At 41.2% G+C, this 15,125-nt stretch overlaps 1 protein-coding gene across 1 annotated transcript; it reads right to left on the bottom strand.

Annotated features, from left to right (window-relative positions):
• Positions 1-4,652: 4,652 nt before the first annotated feature.
• Positions 4,653-13,405, bottom strand: LOC112143671 (myelin transcription factor 1-like protein). The gene is made up of 3 exons (XM_024267826.2): positions 9,645-13,405; positions 7,929-8,050; positions 4,653-4,725 (listed from the first exon to the last, which is right to left on the bottom strand). The coding sequence occupies exons 1-3, from the start codon at positions 9,828-9,830 to the stop codon at positions 4,653-4,655; spliced, it is 381 nt and encodes a 126-aa protein (XP_024123594.1). The 5' UTR covers positions 9,831-13,405.
• Between the last annotated feature and the right edge of the window lie 1,720 nt (positions 13,406-15,125).

The raw sequence follows: 15,125 nt of genomic DNA, 5'->3' as shown, positions 1-15,125 counted from the left end.
TGCCGTCCAGTAATTGAAATTTATTACAGAAATTTCCGTTACATTCCTCCGTTACTGACAAAAGTAATTGGATTACAGTAATTCGTTACTTTGTAATCCCTTACCCCAACACTGCCCCCCGAGAACCAGCCCCCCAAGCCCTGCGCCCCCCACCAACCTGCAAGAAGGGAGGAGCTATGAAGGAGCCAATCCCAGGGACAAATCCGAGCCCTCACCCCCAAGCACCTCGCTGTGGGTGCACTGGCCGGGCACCAACGGGACCGAGGCGGCCGGACCAGCTGCGGCCCCCACCATCTGTCTCAGTGGAGACCACAACACGCCACACCCCCCAGGCCCCATACTTAATGGGACCCCCCGTTCCCCACGGAAAGCCCCCCCATCAGACAAACTTGTATCGAAACAACAATCCAACATCTGTAACTCTTGCGTTATCCTAGGCATGTCTACATTAAAAGTGGGGTCATCTGGACCCCACAAGACAGCACACTGAACCTTTTCTTTCCAGTGATCTTTTATCTTCACTGGAGTCTGTGGCAGACGTAAAATCCTGTCCACCTTTGTCTACTGGCAGGGATCACAGGATAAGGGTGGGGTCATCTGAACCCCAGAAGAGAGCACAGTGATAAAACTCCTTCAATTTTAAACTTGACTACAACTGAACAAAATGATGGTAAAAGGTTTAATCAATTGTCAGAGTGGATTATTATTAGAATTAATTTTAAAACAAGTGTTCTCGTCTTTCTGCTGCATTACAGTGTCTAGTTGCTCTTCAGAGAGTTCTTAAGGTATAGACTAGCGTTTACATGGATAGATTAGGAAGAAGTGTACTCCACTCATCAATGTTGTCATGTTGTCATTCGAAGTTTGACAACACACCAAAATCACAATGATAGAAACAGGTTTGACTTTGATTTTCTGTTTTATATCTAAGAAATGTTTAAAAAAGTATTCTTATAGACATCTAAAACTATCCAAAGATTACATGAGTACAGGTAGACGAGGCGGCCGTGGTGCAGCAGTCTATAATAGACATTGGTTGTAAATATCTATTAGATGACTAATAAAGAAAGAGTCAGTGAATTCATGGTGAAGGTCATGGGCAGGGGAGGAATGCAGGTTTCCATGACAACGGGCTCAGTTTATCATACCTTCAGCGGATTGTTTTGGTACAGTCGGGGGGTTCCTGATTAGAGATGTTTGTTTGCTCGCAGACAGACAGAGCTTCTGTCTGCCTGCTGAAGTCCAGGTGCTGCGTTATGGCGGAGAAATTCACAGATCTGGTCAATTTTCCTGATTCCCTCCAAGTCGAGCCGACACTCGCTCCATGATGGTTTCTAGCCTTCCAAGGGAGACTTCGATGCGATACACGCGGGCAGACAGAGCATCAATCTTGGCCTCCAGTCCATTCAATTCATCAGTCTGAGTCTGTACGTCTCTCTGTGTCCCAGCACAAAGCACTCCCAGTCCGCCCTTGTCTGAGAGCCACATCGCCACGTTCCAGTACATTCAGGTTCCACCAGTTCCAATCAGCAGAAAGCCGGAGACCAGTAATCCAATGATGTAAACATCTTCAACATCTTCCAGAGAGAGTTGCGACAGGCAGAAAATTCTCCATTTGCCCCAAGGATCATTCACATATCCAGCCACAGACGTGACCCCTGGGCAGGTAGGATCCGCTTTCCCACCTCGCATGGTGGAATAAATTTGGTCAACCGCATTCGCAGCCCAGCAGATCAGATCCATGTTTCTTGAAAGTGAGAAAAACTGAGAGTAGTCACGGAAAGACTGGGAAGATGAGACAAAGAGCCTTGTTGAGAGATAGATAAGGGAGCTCAGAGAAAAGCGTCTGCTCTTGGTGAGTGCCGGAAGAAGAAATTATTTATGAAATATTACTTATATTTCGGGAGTTTGTTCCTATCCGTAAGTAAAGCGACTTGATTCCTGAAGTTCCGCCTGGCGCTGCGTGTGGATGCTGTCTATTTCATGACGTCATCCAAGAGTCTGTGGCAGCGTGTCTGTATATCTCCCATGAAAATAATCTAAACTTCTTCAAGGATGGATGCACATATGATACAGTATATCTGCCTATCGCTACACTGGTTCACAACACACACGCAGCTCCATCACGGCTGTGCTGGACCAGGGGGTGAGGGGTGCGGGGGGTCTTAATGGAGGGCCGCGTGAAAAGTATCAAACACCTGTTTGAGCTGGAATTTATTGAAGACAGGACTCAACTGGAAGATATACGGTATTCTGGATCTAAAATGAAAGTTTTTTGCTGATGGATAAATTGAGTGTTGTGTTAGTCTGGGGCCGGAGCTGTCAGAGCAGACTCCTCCTGGAGGGAGCTGTTGGCATGATCTTAAGTCAGAACGTTTCCACCCACTCGTTGGGAGGGGCTGCTGCAGACAGTGCAGGTTTTTACAGGATTACTCTTAAATGCATGAACGGATCAAAATGCTGCTTTGGGGTTCTTTGTGGTGAGGAATGAACAGCAAAATGCATTTAAGACCTCAAAAAGTAGAATTTTCATAGTAGGCCCCTTTAACATTCAATTTAAAGGTAAACATTTAAATACAAGCAAAATCAATTGCATTTCACATTGACATGGGTCTTTGGTGCCATAGTTCAAACGAAAATGCATTTTGTATTTACAATTTAATGTTGAAATTTTCATTTTGCAAAGCAACCGAAATCTGTTCACCACATCCGTCTATGACTCACTCTTGACACATGTCAAATCATTTAACTGTAAGCGGCTCCTCAGACTCAAAAGTTAAAAGCTCAAAGCTAAAAAGCTAACAAAAACCAAACAATGACGCATATTTGGAAAGTTTCTTTGGGGAGAAAAGAGCCAGTGAGGAAACCGAAGCGGAGCCTTCAACTTCACAGAAAAAGAAATCTGCTGTTTAAAGATGAACCAGGAGGTTCCAGGAGGAGATTTTATTAAAATGAAGATTCAGTCAAATAAAGTTACTGATTTGTGAAAGTTGCTTCATGTTGAAGGAAACTTTTAAAATATGAAGGGATGTTTGTGCCATCACATTGAAAACAGAAGTCACTGTTTTGAGATGAAAATTTTCTAAATAGCAAACAAAATATTCTGTTTTAAAACAAAGTTTTCCAAGCTGCATATGAGAATACTACATGTTTGTTGTCAAAATATTTTTCTTTGAAAATACATTTTTGCGTTTGCAGCACAAACATTTTCAGATGCGTTGTCTCTCATCTTGAAGTCTCGTTATCTTTGATTTTGTATTCATAGTTGCAGTTTAAGGTACTAAATGTGTCACCAAAAAGCCAATTACAGACAAGAGGTTTCATGCTGATAGGTTCAGATCAGCGGTCGGCAACCTTTAACAGTAAAACAGGCTCGTTTTCTACTGATCAGAACCTAGAAGGAGTTTCATTGTCTTGTTTAAGCCTTTAAGAAATGTGGATTTGCATTCATGACCTTCTGTTTTTTATTATTAAATAAGAATTATGTCTATTTTTCGACACGAACAAAAGCAAAAATATAAGCAGAACCTAACATCTCTTAAAATGTAAATTCTTTTTATGTATTTATTTTTTATGTTTGACAGAAGCTCAAATAACTAATTTTGAAAATAAAAGATGCTCTGTGCCAAACAGGATCATCTCAGTGTAGCTAGTAACTAGTGTTGTTCAGCATAAGATAATATGTACTTTTAACTCATAAAAGATCAAACTTTTTACCAAAGTTTTCCATATAAATCAGTTCATTCTGGAGGTAGAGTTGAACAAACAAGACGTCTTCAGGTCAACAGGATGTAAAAACCTACATAGTTTATCGTCTATGTGAACCTCAGACATCAATTTATACATTTAACTAATCTAAATTTAATAAATGATAATTAAGTAATCCTTACTTTAAAAAAAAGTACAATTTTATCTTTCTTTAATTACATTTTTCTGTTCTTTTTCCCCTCTTTGTCCTCAGCAGTCTTACTCTGCTGGGTTTAGTTATTTTAGTTTGGGGTTGGATCTTGGTAGTCTTAGTTTTCAGGCTTTGTTTATTTGTTTTCTTTAGGTAGTTTTGGTTAGACAGCCATTATCAGGAGCTGCTGACTCTGACGGTCGACATGTCTGGATCAGCAGTCTCCATGACTTATTTTCTGTTTGTCCAAGGAGCCACAATGGAGAGATAAAAGATCCACATGTGGATCTGGAGCCAAAGGTTACAGACCCCTGATCTATGATTCTATCCAATCAAACGCCCTAGCCTCGCATCGACGGTGTTTGGAGGCAGACACAGACTTTGTATCAGTTCTATTGGACCAGGATTCTTCAAACATTCCGGCCCATTTGTCTTTGAGTAGAACTCAAAAGGAGCTGCATATAAACTAAAATATCAATTTGAAAGCAAATAAAAAGACATCGAAAGTAAATATTTAATATTTTCATTTGTTATTTAGAAAGCTTTGTTTTTTAAAACTGCACATTTTGTTTACAAATGAATTGTTTATTGAGAACTGCATATTACAAACCATGAATGAACAAACTTCCATAAGTTTAGGATCTGCTTTTGTAATGCTCAGTTTTTGTTCATTTACATTGACAAAGATAACATAACACTTCAGAAGAATGAGTCATGCATCCAAATCATATATTTGAGTGAGTCATCTTGTGCCTTACTTGAGCTCCTGCGCGTTGTTGGCCAGCATACTTCGAATGCTTTTATCTGCTAAAGGACAGCCGGAGAGACTGAAAAATACACCAGTGGAACAGTAGTCATAAAACAATACTACAGTAGTTAATAAGACTCTCCAACACCACTAAGAGAAAAAACAGTTTTCACACCGAACACATGCATACATAACATATATACAACCAGAAAATGTAAAACAGCCATGATGCAAGAGTGGAGAGTAGATTAAAAGCTGTTATGCTGCATTCACACCGGATGCGATTCGCGCAGCAGAGGTGTCGAGTTCCTCTCTCTTTTTTATTAAACTTGTCCTGTCCAGCAGCTGATCAGAGCTGGACAGATTTTACTGTTACAATAGAGGTTATAGATCTTCTGACACACAAGGTGTATATTTGTATAGAACACTTTGGTAATTTATGCTAAACTTTATTCATATCAATGATTTTCACGTTTTTTTTCATATGGAAAAAAGGAGAAGGGAAGAGAGAGGAATGTAAGGGCACAGAGGAAAGTAGAAATAGGGGAATTAAGAAAATTAGAGGATGATTACGAAGTGGGGGGGTAGAATAACAAAGGAGCATATTGCTGGAGGATCATCATCACTACTATCAGGTGTAAATGTTAGTTTAAAGGGGCGGAGCCTGTCCACACACATACTCAAGTGTTACAAACATGCTTGTTGGCTTCAAAAACCTTCACATACAATCAGGTCAACATGTACCCAAAACAACAACAGTTGACACAGACATATGCATACAAACAAACAAACACATAAAGCCTTTCATTCCGTCACACATACCATTAGTGCAAAGGTGAGCTGACACCTGTGCTCAGGTGGGTGTTCTTGCATTCCGCTGAGGTGGATGATGGAATGTACAAAGACTGAAGCATTTGGATTACGATATAATATCTAATCCAATCAATGAATGGAGGCCAGCGATGAGAAACTTCCAGTTTACTCTGTCAAATGCTTTTTCAGCATCCAACGAGAGTATGCTCATTTCCTGGTTTTTAATAGGGGTAAAATCTATCACGTTAACGAGTCTGCGGACATATTAAAGGCAGACAGCTTTAATAAATCCAGTTTGATCATGGTGAATTATGTGAGGAGGGATTCTCTGTGCTAGTGCTTTGCTAACCATTTTTACGTGGGCATTGATCAGTGAAATGGGGCGTCGAGTTTATGCCTGAGGTCCTGCAGCGTTATTTCAGCTTCAGGGGGGGTGCAGCGCAATTTGGGGCTGCAGGTATGGCAGGCCGCGTCAGCCAATCATGAACTCAGCTTTGTGCATGTGAGCTTTTCAGTGACTCGATCAGAAGTAACTGAATAGCAGAAGAAGAAAAAAAAATACAATATGGTTGGTGTAGTGGAAACTTGTTAGATCCGATGAAATAAAGAAACGCTTATGAAGCGGTTTCACGAGTATTTAATCAACAAAATAAAAAGATCCATGCTGAGGAAGCGTGGAGAGGTCTGCAGGTCTTTGCCTTCTAGGAGGAGTACCACAAACAGGCTCTTATCAGGAATGTAAGATAGAGACGTAAGGGTTCATATCTAACAGAGACTAGATGTTCTAACTCGATAAGTGTCAAAGCATTAGAGTTTAGTGAAGCATAAGTTCAAATGAACAAAGGCTAAAACGTATCACTCCCATCACACCACTCGATGCGAGAATTTGACACTGAACTTCCGTAACTTACTGGGGCCACAAGGTTGCTGGAGACTGTAGGGTAAAGGCGGGATACACCCTGAACAGGTCACCAGCATGCCACTGAGGCCATGGAGCTGGAGACATCGAGTCCACTAAGCTAGTCATCCGCCTGCTGGACCGCAGCAAGCTGAGGTCTGGTAGAGCTAGCGAGGGCCTCCTTGCTGTGCTTGCCTGCGGGCGGATGGCAGCCCCACTGAGGGAGTGCAGCTGCGGGGGCTGTCATAGTGGGCACTACAGCTCCAGCTCTATGAGGTTTTTCTTATTTTCATCAAGATAATAAAAAAGATCCTCCAGTTTTAACTTTCCCCTCTCAGGTTACTGCTCAATCTGGGCAACAGAAAGACAGTAGTGACATTTAAAACGGCCCTCAATGATGTGGTGAACTCAGAGCCTCCAAAACATATAATCCCAAACTACTCAGTCAACATCATCCATGTTTTCCATGATATGGCAACGAATAAAGAATTTGGAATTTGGGGGTTGCTCTGCAGCCGGGGTGTCAGGTGTTATCAGGGCAGGCATCCAGCACGAAATTTGAGGCGGCAGACTCAAATTGGTGTGAACGTAGCATTAATCCTCCAAGTATCCATAAAGTTAAGAAATAAAAACCTTGTGTCTACACTGACAAATGTAAACATCTGGATGTTCCCAGAAATGACTATAATTGTGCAAATGTTCCCAGGAAATGTCAAGCAGCTGTGTCGCCATCATTGAGCAGACTCATGTCACACAGCAACACAAAGACATTCAGCGGGATTGTTCTTGTCCTGAATGGTAAAACTGAGCCTGTCCTGCACTGCAGCTTCTTACCTCCCTCATGTAAAGAAGACTTTACATGAGGTCCTTTGAGAAAATGCACTTCATTCTTGGGTTTAGCTTAAACTTTATAGATCACAGCCAGTATTTCATTCATTTTGCTCTTTTCAATGACACTCTTGCTTTTGCATGTCAATGGTAAAAGGCCCAGGTAGAAAAGAGAGGTTTGACAGCATTGTCGAGGTAAGCTGAAAACAATAAAGAGAAATAGACTTAGAATCCACCAGGAGAAAGGGAAGTCACACCTTCGATGTGAGGCGAAATTGCTCGTCAAGTGACCACTTCCATCACACCCCGGTGTGGGACATCTGCCACCGGAAAAATAGACAGACTTATAAGCCCAAAGGGAAGGAGATGCAAATGTGAAAACCACAGATATAAAGGGTTTCTTTCAGATTTTGCTTGTGTTGGTTTCATTGTTTCCAGTTTAGCTTCACTGTCAGTAATTAATGAGCTGATTTAAGCTAGAATTGCCGCACAATGAGGTCATAAAGATATTCAAGACTTCAAAACAGAAGCGATCATAATGGATCTTGAATCAGACTGGACACATAGATGAGGCAGTGAAATTAAAGACGTGCAGCAAGCCAGCAGAGTATATCAAGTGGGAGATGGTGTCAAAGAAGGGTGATGAAGTCAACTCAAGAGAAAAGAAAAGGTGGAACAAGCAGAGGATGTGTGGGGCAGGAGGAGGGTCAGCACAGGGTTGGGAGGAGGACGACGACTCTCACGTTATCAGGTCCTTCTTAGTCTCCTTGCACTGGACATACTTGGGCTTGGGGCTGGGCATGTTGACATCTGTGGTGTAGGAACGATCATCCAGTAAGTCCTGGAAAGGATCAAGGTCATCCGTCTGTGGGCAAATGAGAAGCAACAGGTGAGAAGGGGAAGAAAAGCTTTGGGTTTTTATTTATATTTGTCAAAAAGTCATATTTGCAAGCACTCATCTTTGAAAATTGAGTTACATTAAACTGACAAGCAAATACACACACTCTGGAACTCTGTCTCTTTGCTTTCATTACTTATTTTAGTTTTTTTTTCAGCAACTGGCCTCAGACTCCACATCCTCATCATTTTATACTCAAACGTAAAAAGTCAGCATTAACATTTAAAGAATTTATTTTTTTTATGTATCAGAGCTAGGGAATCTTTAGGAATGGACAAGATTATTAGAGAGGAAATCCTGAAGCCTGAATATTAAATGAACAATGTCAGCAAAGTTCTTTTGAGGCTTAAGAACAGTCAATGTGAATGTTTATATGTTACATATTTGTTAGGTGTGGAATGAAAAGGGAGTTGTCTCTTGTAATAATTTAGTCAGTCACTAGATGTCACTGTGGTGTGGTGTCACACTTGAGGACAAAAGACCACACTGCTGAACTGTGCTTTGTCTGCAGTGCATGCAGCCAGGCTGTGACATCAGTTGATGTAAATCCTCTTTCCTTCCGTCCATGCTTTACAGTGCATGTACAGTAATACCCATGAAAGAGACGACCAGATGCAGCCCAAATCATCCAGCCCTCAAATCTGTCCTGGAATGTTCCTGCCTGCCTTAAAGTTTCTCATTTTTACGCAGGGAAAGCTGAGGCATGAAGACAGATCAACACATGCATGCATATAAAGCTGCAGAGGAAAAAGTAGGCTAGCGATGGGACTTGTATGGATGTGAGGAAAACCTCCCAAAGAGACGAGGGTACATCAGCACACACTCATATGAATATTCAAACGCACCAAAAGAGGCCTGCATACTGTACATGCATGCGCCTGAGCGCTCCAGCAGGCGCACCCAGCAGTGGTGCATTGATTTCCACCGGTTCTTTGATGAGATGAGCTATTCCAACTGCCTCCCAAGGTGCTACTTTGCATAATTCATTTTGAAGAAGAGCAAAATATAAAAACAAAAAAGCCATCATGCAGGTACCACGGCACAAACAGCAGAAAACTCCATGCATTGTAATGCTGGTGTCAATTAACATGCAGATTCATCAAGATTCCCTTAAAAATGATTCTAAAAATAAGAGTGAGCCAGACAAGAGAAGTGAGAAACCTCATGGTCAATGCAAATATTTGACTTATGAAGACTGAGTAGAGTCAATGGCTGGAGGCAGCTGGAGGAGCAGATCTCTGTGGCCCCTCAGCTGCTGTGTAACTGTCATCAATACTAAGGCTCCTCTTCATTTGAACCTTCTGTCTTTTCTCCACATTTTCATCCTAATCATTTGACTTTAAGGTGTTTTGAAGGGCAAACAGCTTTCTGCAAGTGTTGTATGTTTTGTCAATGTGAAGAGCACATGAGGCTTCATGACAGAAGATGTGGAACCCTTTAGTTAGATTTGTACTTAGGTCCTACGCGAAGGTTATAACTCCCCTTCCATCACAAGAGAAAGAATATTTAAACCACAGATGTGTGGCAGTGGCTGAGTGCACTCTTGTTCTTTTCCCTTTACCTCTTTCTCGTCCTCATCTATGTGTTTGATCTTGGTGTAGTCTACAGGGAGATCCCAGCAGTCTGCTGCGTCCCCCATGCCATAGCAGCGGGAGCCCAGCAGGGCGGCTTGCCTCTGGGGGGACATTGGCTCTAGAGGGGTTAGAACTGCATCCCCTGCACCACCGCTGCACAGACGCTTGCTCATACTCAGGTCCAACGTACCGTTCTCATCAACATCTAGACCTGGACTCTGAAAAGTGCATGTGAATGTTGTGTGTGCGGAGATGTATGCAGTCAGATGATTATGTCGGATGATAGAGGGATATACAAAAGTATGGGGATGGAGAGAAAGGGATAAAAGACAGAAAGTATGTGATTAAAAAGCAGTCAAAAACATTCACTTTCTCGGGTCAGATCACAGAGAACATGGTGCACACATGGGATGCACATTAGAGGTTCCTTTTCAGATTTGGAAAGATGATTTTAACACAAAACCTATTCTGTTTGAGTTTGTAAATGTGAGCTTTAAGAGGGTCAAATGAAGAGAAAGTCTTCAGTCCTTAAGGACAAGTACAGCTCTGCGCACAGCACTCTTCTGAATCTTTGGCCTCTGTGGTCAGAAGAGTGTGTGACCTAATCTAACGTGAATGGACAACACAGGAGAGCTGGTGGGGGTCTGCAGGACCTGGAGGTTCAGAGTAGGGCCGAACATCAGTGGCTACAACTAGACTGCAGCAAACCCAAAAATAAATGCTGAACTGTGGAGTGCTCTGTAATAAAGTGGGCCACATCCACAAGAAGCCTTCCCTTCCCCTCCTCAGTCCACTCCTTTATTTTCAATCTGCATTTTACACTCAATGCATGTTTTTCTCATGCAAAACAAAAAGAAAAAACTTTAAACAGTACTGTGTGACGAGGTTAGTATTTTTGCAGGAACTAAGATGCTTTCATGTTCTATCACTAGACTGATGTCTCATGTCCCATCTCTTTGCTGCTCTCCATTTGCCCAGTGAAAGGCAGAATGCAACAGTGTCCCTGAGGGAAGATTCTCCTGGCGTCTGAAGTTGATTCCTTTGTGTTGCACCCCAACTCAAAACACACTTTAGATTTAGAACACCACAACAGATGTGCTAAATCAAAGCCTTCAAATAGAAGCAAAAACATCAAAACATTACTACAAGAGTCATGTTTTGAATAATAACAATACAGTTCCAAAACCAGAAATGATGTTTAACAAACATGCAGATGAGATGTGTACAGGCAAGACTACTTTCTAGAAACAAACAAGAAGCACAAACAAAACCAAAACAAAATAACAGAATGTTGAACTTTTTATTTGCTGCAGTGTCCCTTCTTCAAAACACGATTCCAAATGTAAGTACAAGATGTGGACAGAAAGACGTCGGGGTGTCTGGGCCTGTGTGGCTCTCGGTTCACCTCGTCTCAGACTTCACTCCCTGCTTCTGGATCCTCTTCAAACATCTGGTTCTGGTTGAAAGTCTCCAACTCAAAGACTGAAACGTTTTACAGAAAGTTGTTCACTCCGGACAACAATGTTTCTCTGGAGAGAATGTTTAAAATATTTTTGACCTCTTTAAAACTGTTAAGCTAACAAAATATAAGTAGATCAAAATGATCACAGACGTAACCGTACTTAGCAGTTTGGAATAAATCTGCTTTATGTGACATTCAACTCCTCTGAAACACATGGGTAATCATGTTTCAAATCTGAATTTGGTTTGTCATACACCTTTAGCTTTTATGCTTTTACACGTGTTCATATAAGTAAGAAACAAGACAAATTAAGAGAAAACCCAATACAATACAAATGCTTATGCTTGCACAAGTCTTTCATTTTTAATTTTTAAACGTTTAAAAAGTTGACTTCAGTGACTAAACACAAATACGTTTAGATGTAGAGTTTGCCTGCACCAGCGCCACATCTTTATCATTTTCTTTTGAGACATTTTATTGTGAGAGACCAATGTTTAATCCTAGATCACTTTGGTGAGAGTGCATTTTTATCTGCAAGATCTTAAAATCCTGTTCCTGCAACAGTTCCATGTCATCAGCATCCCTGCACCAGAATGGTTGACAGTTGAAACAACATTGTGATGAAATGCTGAGTTTGAGTTTCCCAGAGAGGATTTTCTTATAGTTAAGTGTGTACACTTTGGATTTGCTCTGGTTTTCAGGATTCCTGTGGTTTTGTTGGTCTCAGTTGTTGGATTAGACTTTGAAAACTAGATGCTTTTACCTGACAAGCCTTCCAGATGGACCAACAACTATGTGATCATACATTTGTTATGGCTTCTCATTTTAACACGTTCTGCATCTCTACAAGTCCAAGCTGGTTTATCATTTGAGCTTGTCATCTTGGCAAATTCTTTGAAACATTTTTCACCTCATAAAGATTGGTCAGTTTTCAGCATCAATCAGCACTGCTAATATCTCCCATTGTGCTGAGACCCAGACACAAAACATTCACAGTCTGTATAGAGAATGTTCAAGTAATCTATGCAAGCTAGAAGAAGAATGATGAAGATGAAAGAGGAAAGATGAAGAAAGATGTTTTGTTTTTTATCGTGTTCAGTGCTCCAGCTTCAGTGGTTGTCACAACTGTAAAGCATCACATTGCAGCATGCAAACATAACCATCACGATTAATATAAAAAGAAGTCCTCACACCTTTGATATATTCATTGCACCACTTTATGCCTATTTAAAAAACACAATTCTGATAAAAAAAACAAACAAACAACATTTTCATTTTTAGTCAATGAATAAACACAATGAGCGGATTCAGAGACAGGGACATCTGAGATGCTGAGTAAAACAAGTGGAGTTGTGGGTGAATATGTGTGCCAGTGGAGTTTTATTTGAATACTGAACAGGAACAGCATGAGCCATGAGGTGAGGAGATGAAAGAAAAGAAAACAACAAAGTCTCTGATCTTTCTCTCCTGTCCTGAAAGCTTCCTGCACATCTGGTCCCGGAGCAGGGAAGGACACAATGAGAGGAATTTTAACCAGAGAAGTTGTGACTGCTTCAGGAGCTTGTCCCACTGAGTTTATCCTGCCCCACTTTTCTCAGGAAATAGGTTGCTTATGACTGTTTTCCTTCTCTCTGCTCCACCATGGTTTTATTAGTACAACTTCACTTTCTTTGGCACTGCGTGATGGGTTTGTGTGAGTGAGACGGTCAAAGCTGCTGAGTGTAAGCAGCTGAAACGTGTTGGATCAGAAAAAAACAGAAAAAGGCTATGCTTACAAGAGTTTCACAAAGACAAAGAGTATGTTCCACAATAGTGCATTCAACTGTAGCTGAGAGGTAACCAGTGATTCTGTTGGAAGGGGCTCAATAGATACAGAAATATGCTACTTTTTCAATGACAAAGTAGTGGGAGGCATTGCTAATGTTATTTAGTAATAGTTAATTCTTTACATGCAACCATCATTATAAAATATACAACCAAAAGTGTAATGAATGGCCCAAACAAAATCAATGTGCTGCTTGCAGTCACTTTGAGTCTTTTTTATTGTGGTCTATATTAATAAGCTAAATTTCCTCTTAGATTTCCCTGATTTGGATTTTAGTTTTAATAAGTCTGTTTAGTGGATTGTTGAGATAATAATGGTACAAAGTATGTTTTGTATTTTAAACTATGTATTTGCAGATTTAGAACAGTTTATTTAGCTGCATAATCTTTACTAATGACAAATCTGAGCAAATGGAGGTTAGAGAAAACTTTCTTAAATAATATCAAAAACAGATGAGAAACTATAAGATTTTCCAGTTTTTGTTCTTTATCTAACGCGTCTCATACTGACTATTAAAAAGTATCTCTCATTACTTGCATATTTTTTCCCATCTATCCGTTTCTCAGAACCCGCAGAATTCCTTTTGGGGTAGTTGGAGCCCGTCCCAGCTGCTGTCCGGGGAGGGCGGGAAACACTGACTGTTTATCACATTTACAAATGTTTCACTTAAATCTATGTGAGTTTATTGTATTTAGGTGTCTCTTGTTTAATTTAGGACAAAGTTAAAGTGGTCCTTTTCATGATGTAAAGCTGACTGAAACCCGTTTTTTCTGATGTCCTCTCTTTACCAGTCTGCTTTACACTTCTTTTCAGCCTCGTTTCTCTGTGCTTGGTGGCAGAAAAAAACACAAACACCATCACTGCATCTCTTCAGAAATAACATGCCAAACTTGTGCCATCTGAAATCTAAATCTGTGACTACAGCGCTTTTCTGGATTGGTGGATTCGGCCCGTCTCTGGTCTCTAACCACTGTGAATAAGGGGGCAGTACTGAATGCATAGAATTGAATATTCTTTATAAGACGATTGCAGGAGGTGAAGAAGAATGCAGCCGAAAAGAAGATAGAACTTTCAGCTTAGATCTTGAGTCGGGACACTTGGGCCTGATCCGAATACTCCCCTTCTCCCTCTCCCTTAGCCCTCCCCCTTGATTTGGAGTGGCAGTTGAAGTCAAAGTCGTGTCCAGAATTATTATTTTTTAAGTTTCACACTCCAAACAGAGGGGTCCAAAGTCCGCTATCGCGAGACTAAACCATGTCCGCTGAAAAGCTCTTTTCTTCACTTTGGTGCTCTCTGAACCACAGAAGTTTACATTTAAATGTAAGTAATAACTTTATGTTGTAGCACGACCTTTTTAAAGTTATAAAAACGCTGTTGTTATGGATATTAAACCACTGGAAGCGCCGCGCTAATGCTAGCGGACCGGCGATGTTGATGACGTCATTGAACGAAAGTCACGTCCGAAATGTTAGACTCTATTTTTTTTATCACCCTCCATTTGGAGCAAGCACGGAGGGATAAACGAGGGGGGAGGGCTAAGGGAGAGGGAGAAGGGGAGAATTCGGATCGGGTCTTGCTGTTGTTGTAACAGTATAAATGGATTCAATCAATGGATTTCATCGTGTGATAACAGTAGCTCCTCCCTAACTGCTCAATTCTGTTTTTCTATGAACCTACAACCAGCGAGGGATGAAAAATGGTACGAATCGGTCCGTCCTAATAAGTTCATTTTATAAAGGAAATGCTCCAGTGGGGTCTGGACCGCTCCGTGGAAGAGAGGCTTAAGCGTTTTAAGGAAGACGCTGGATGCTTAGTTGTTTCTGTGGGATTGGCGAGGACCAAAGCCAATCCCCTGTTAGTGTGTGAATATAAGAGAATTTTATGGAGTCGATGGGCAGATGAAAACTGGCACACACGTGTGGAGTTTTTCCCAGTTTATCACAAGCCAGTTAGAAAATGCCACAAAAGAAAAGAACAACTTCCTTCAAAGTAGACATTGCGATGTAGGGTTTTGGTTGATCACTGGTCCAGCTTTGAAAAGTGTCTAAGTCTACAACATGTCTGCTGAGTGAGTCAGATGCATCCAACTGTATCTCTGAGGCAGCAGAGCAGCCACACCTGAGGCAGCAGAGCAGCCACACCTGAGGCAGCAGAGCAGCCACACCTGAGGCAGCAGAGCAG

This window comes from Oryzias melastigma, linkage group LG22 (genome assembly GCF_002922805.2).
Source record: "Oryzias melastigma strain HK-1 linkage group LG22, ASM292280v2, whole genome shotgun sequence".
Lineage (NCBI taxonomy): Eukaryota > Metazoa > Chordata > Actinopteri > Beloniformes > Adrianichthyidae > Oryzias > Oryzias melastigma.
The sequence above is the reverse complement of the archived record's forward strand: the minus strand, read 5'-3'. Positions and strand labels throughout refer to the sequence as shown.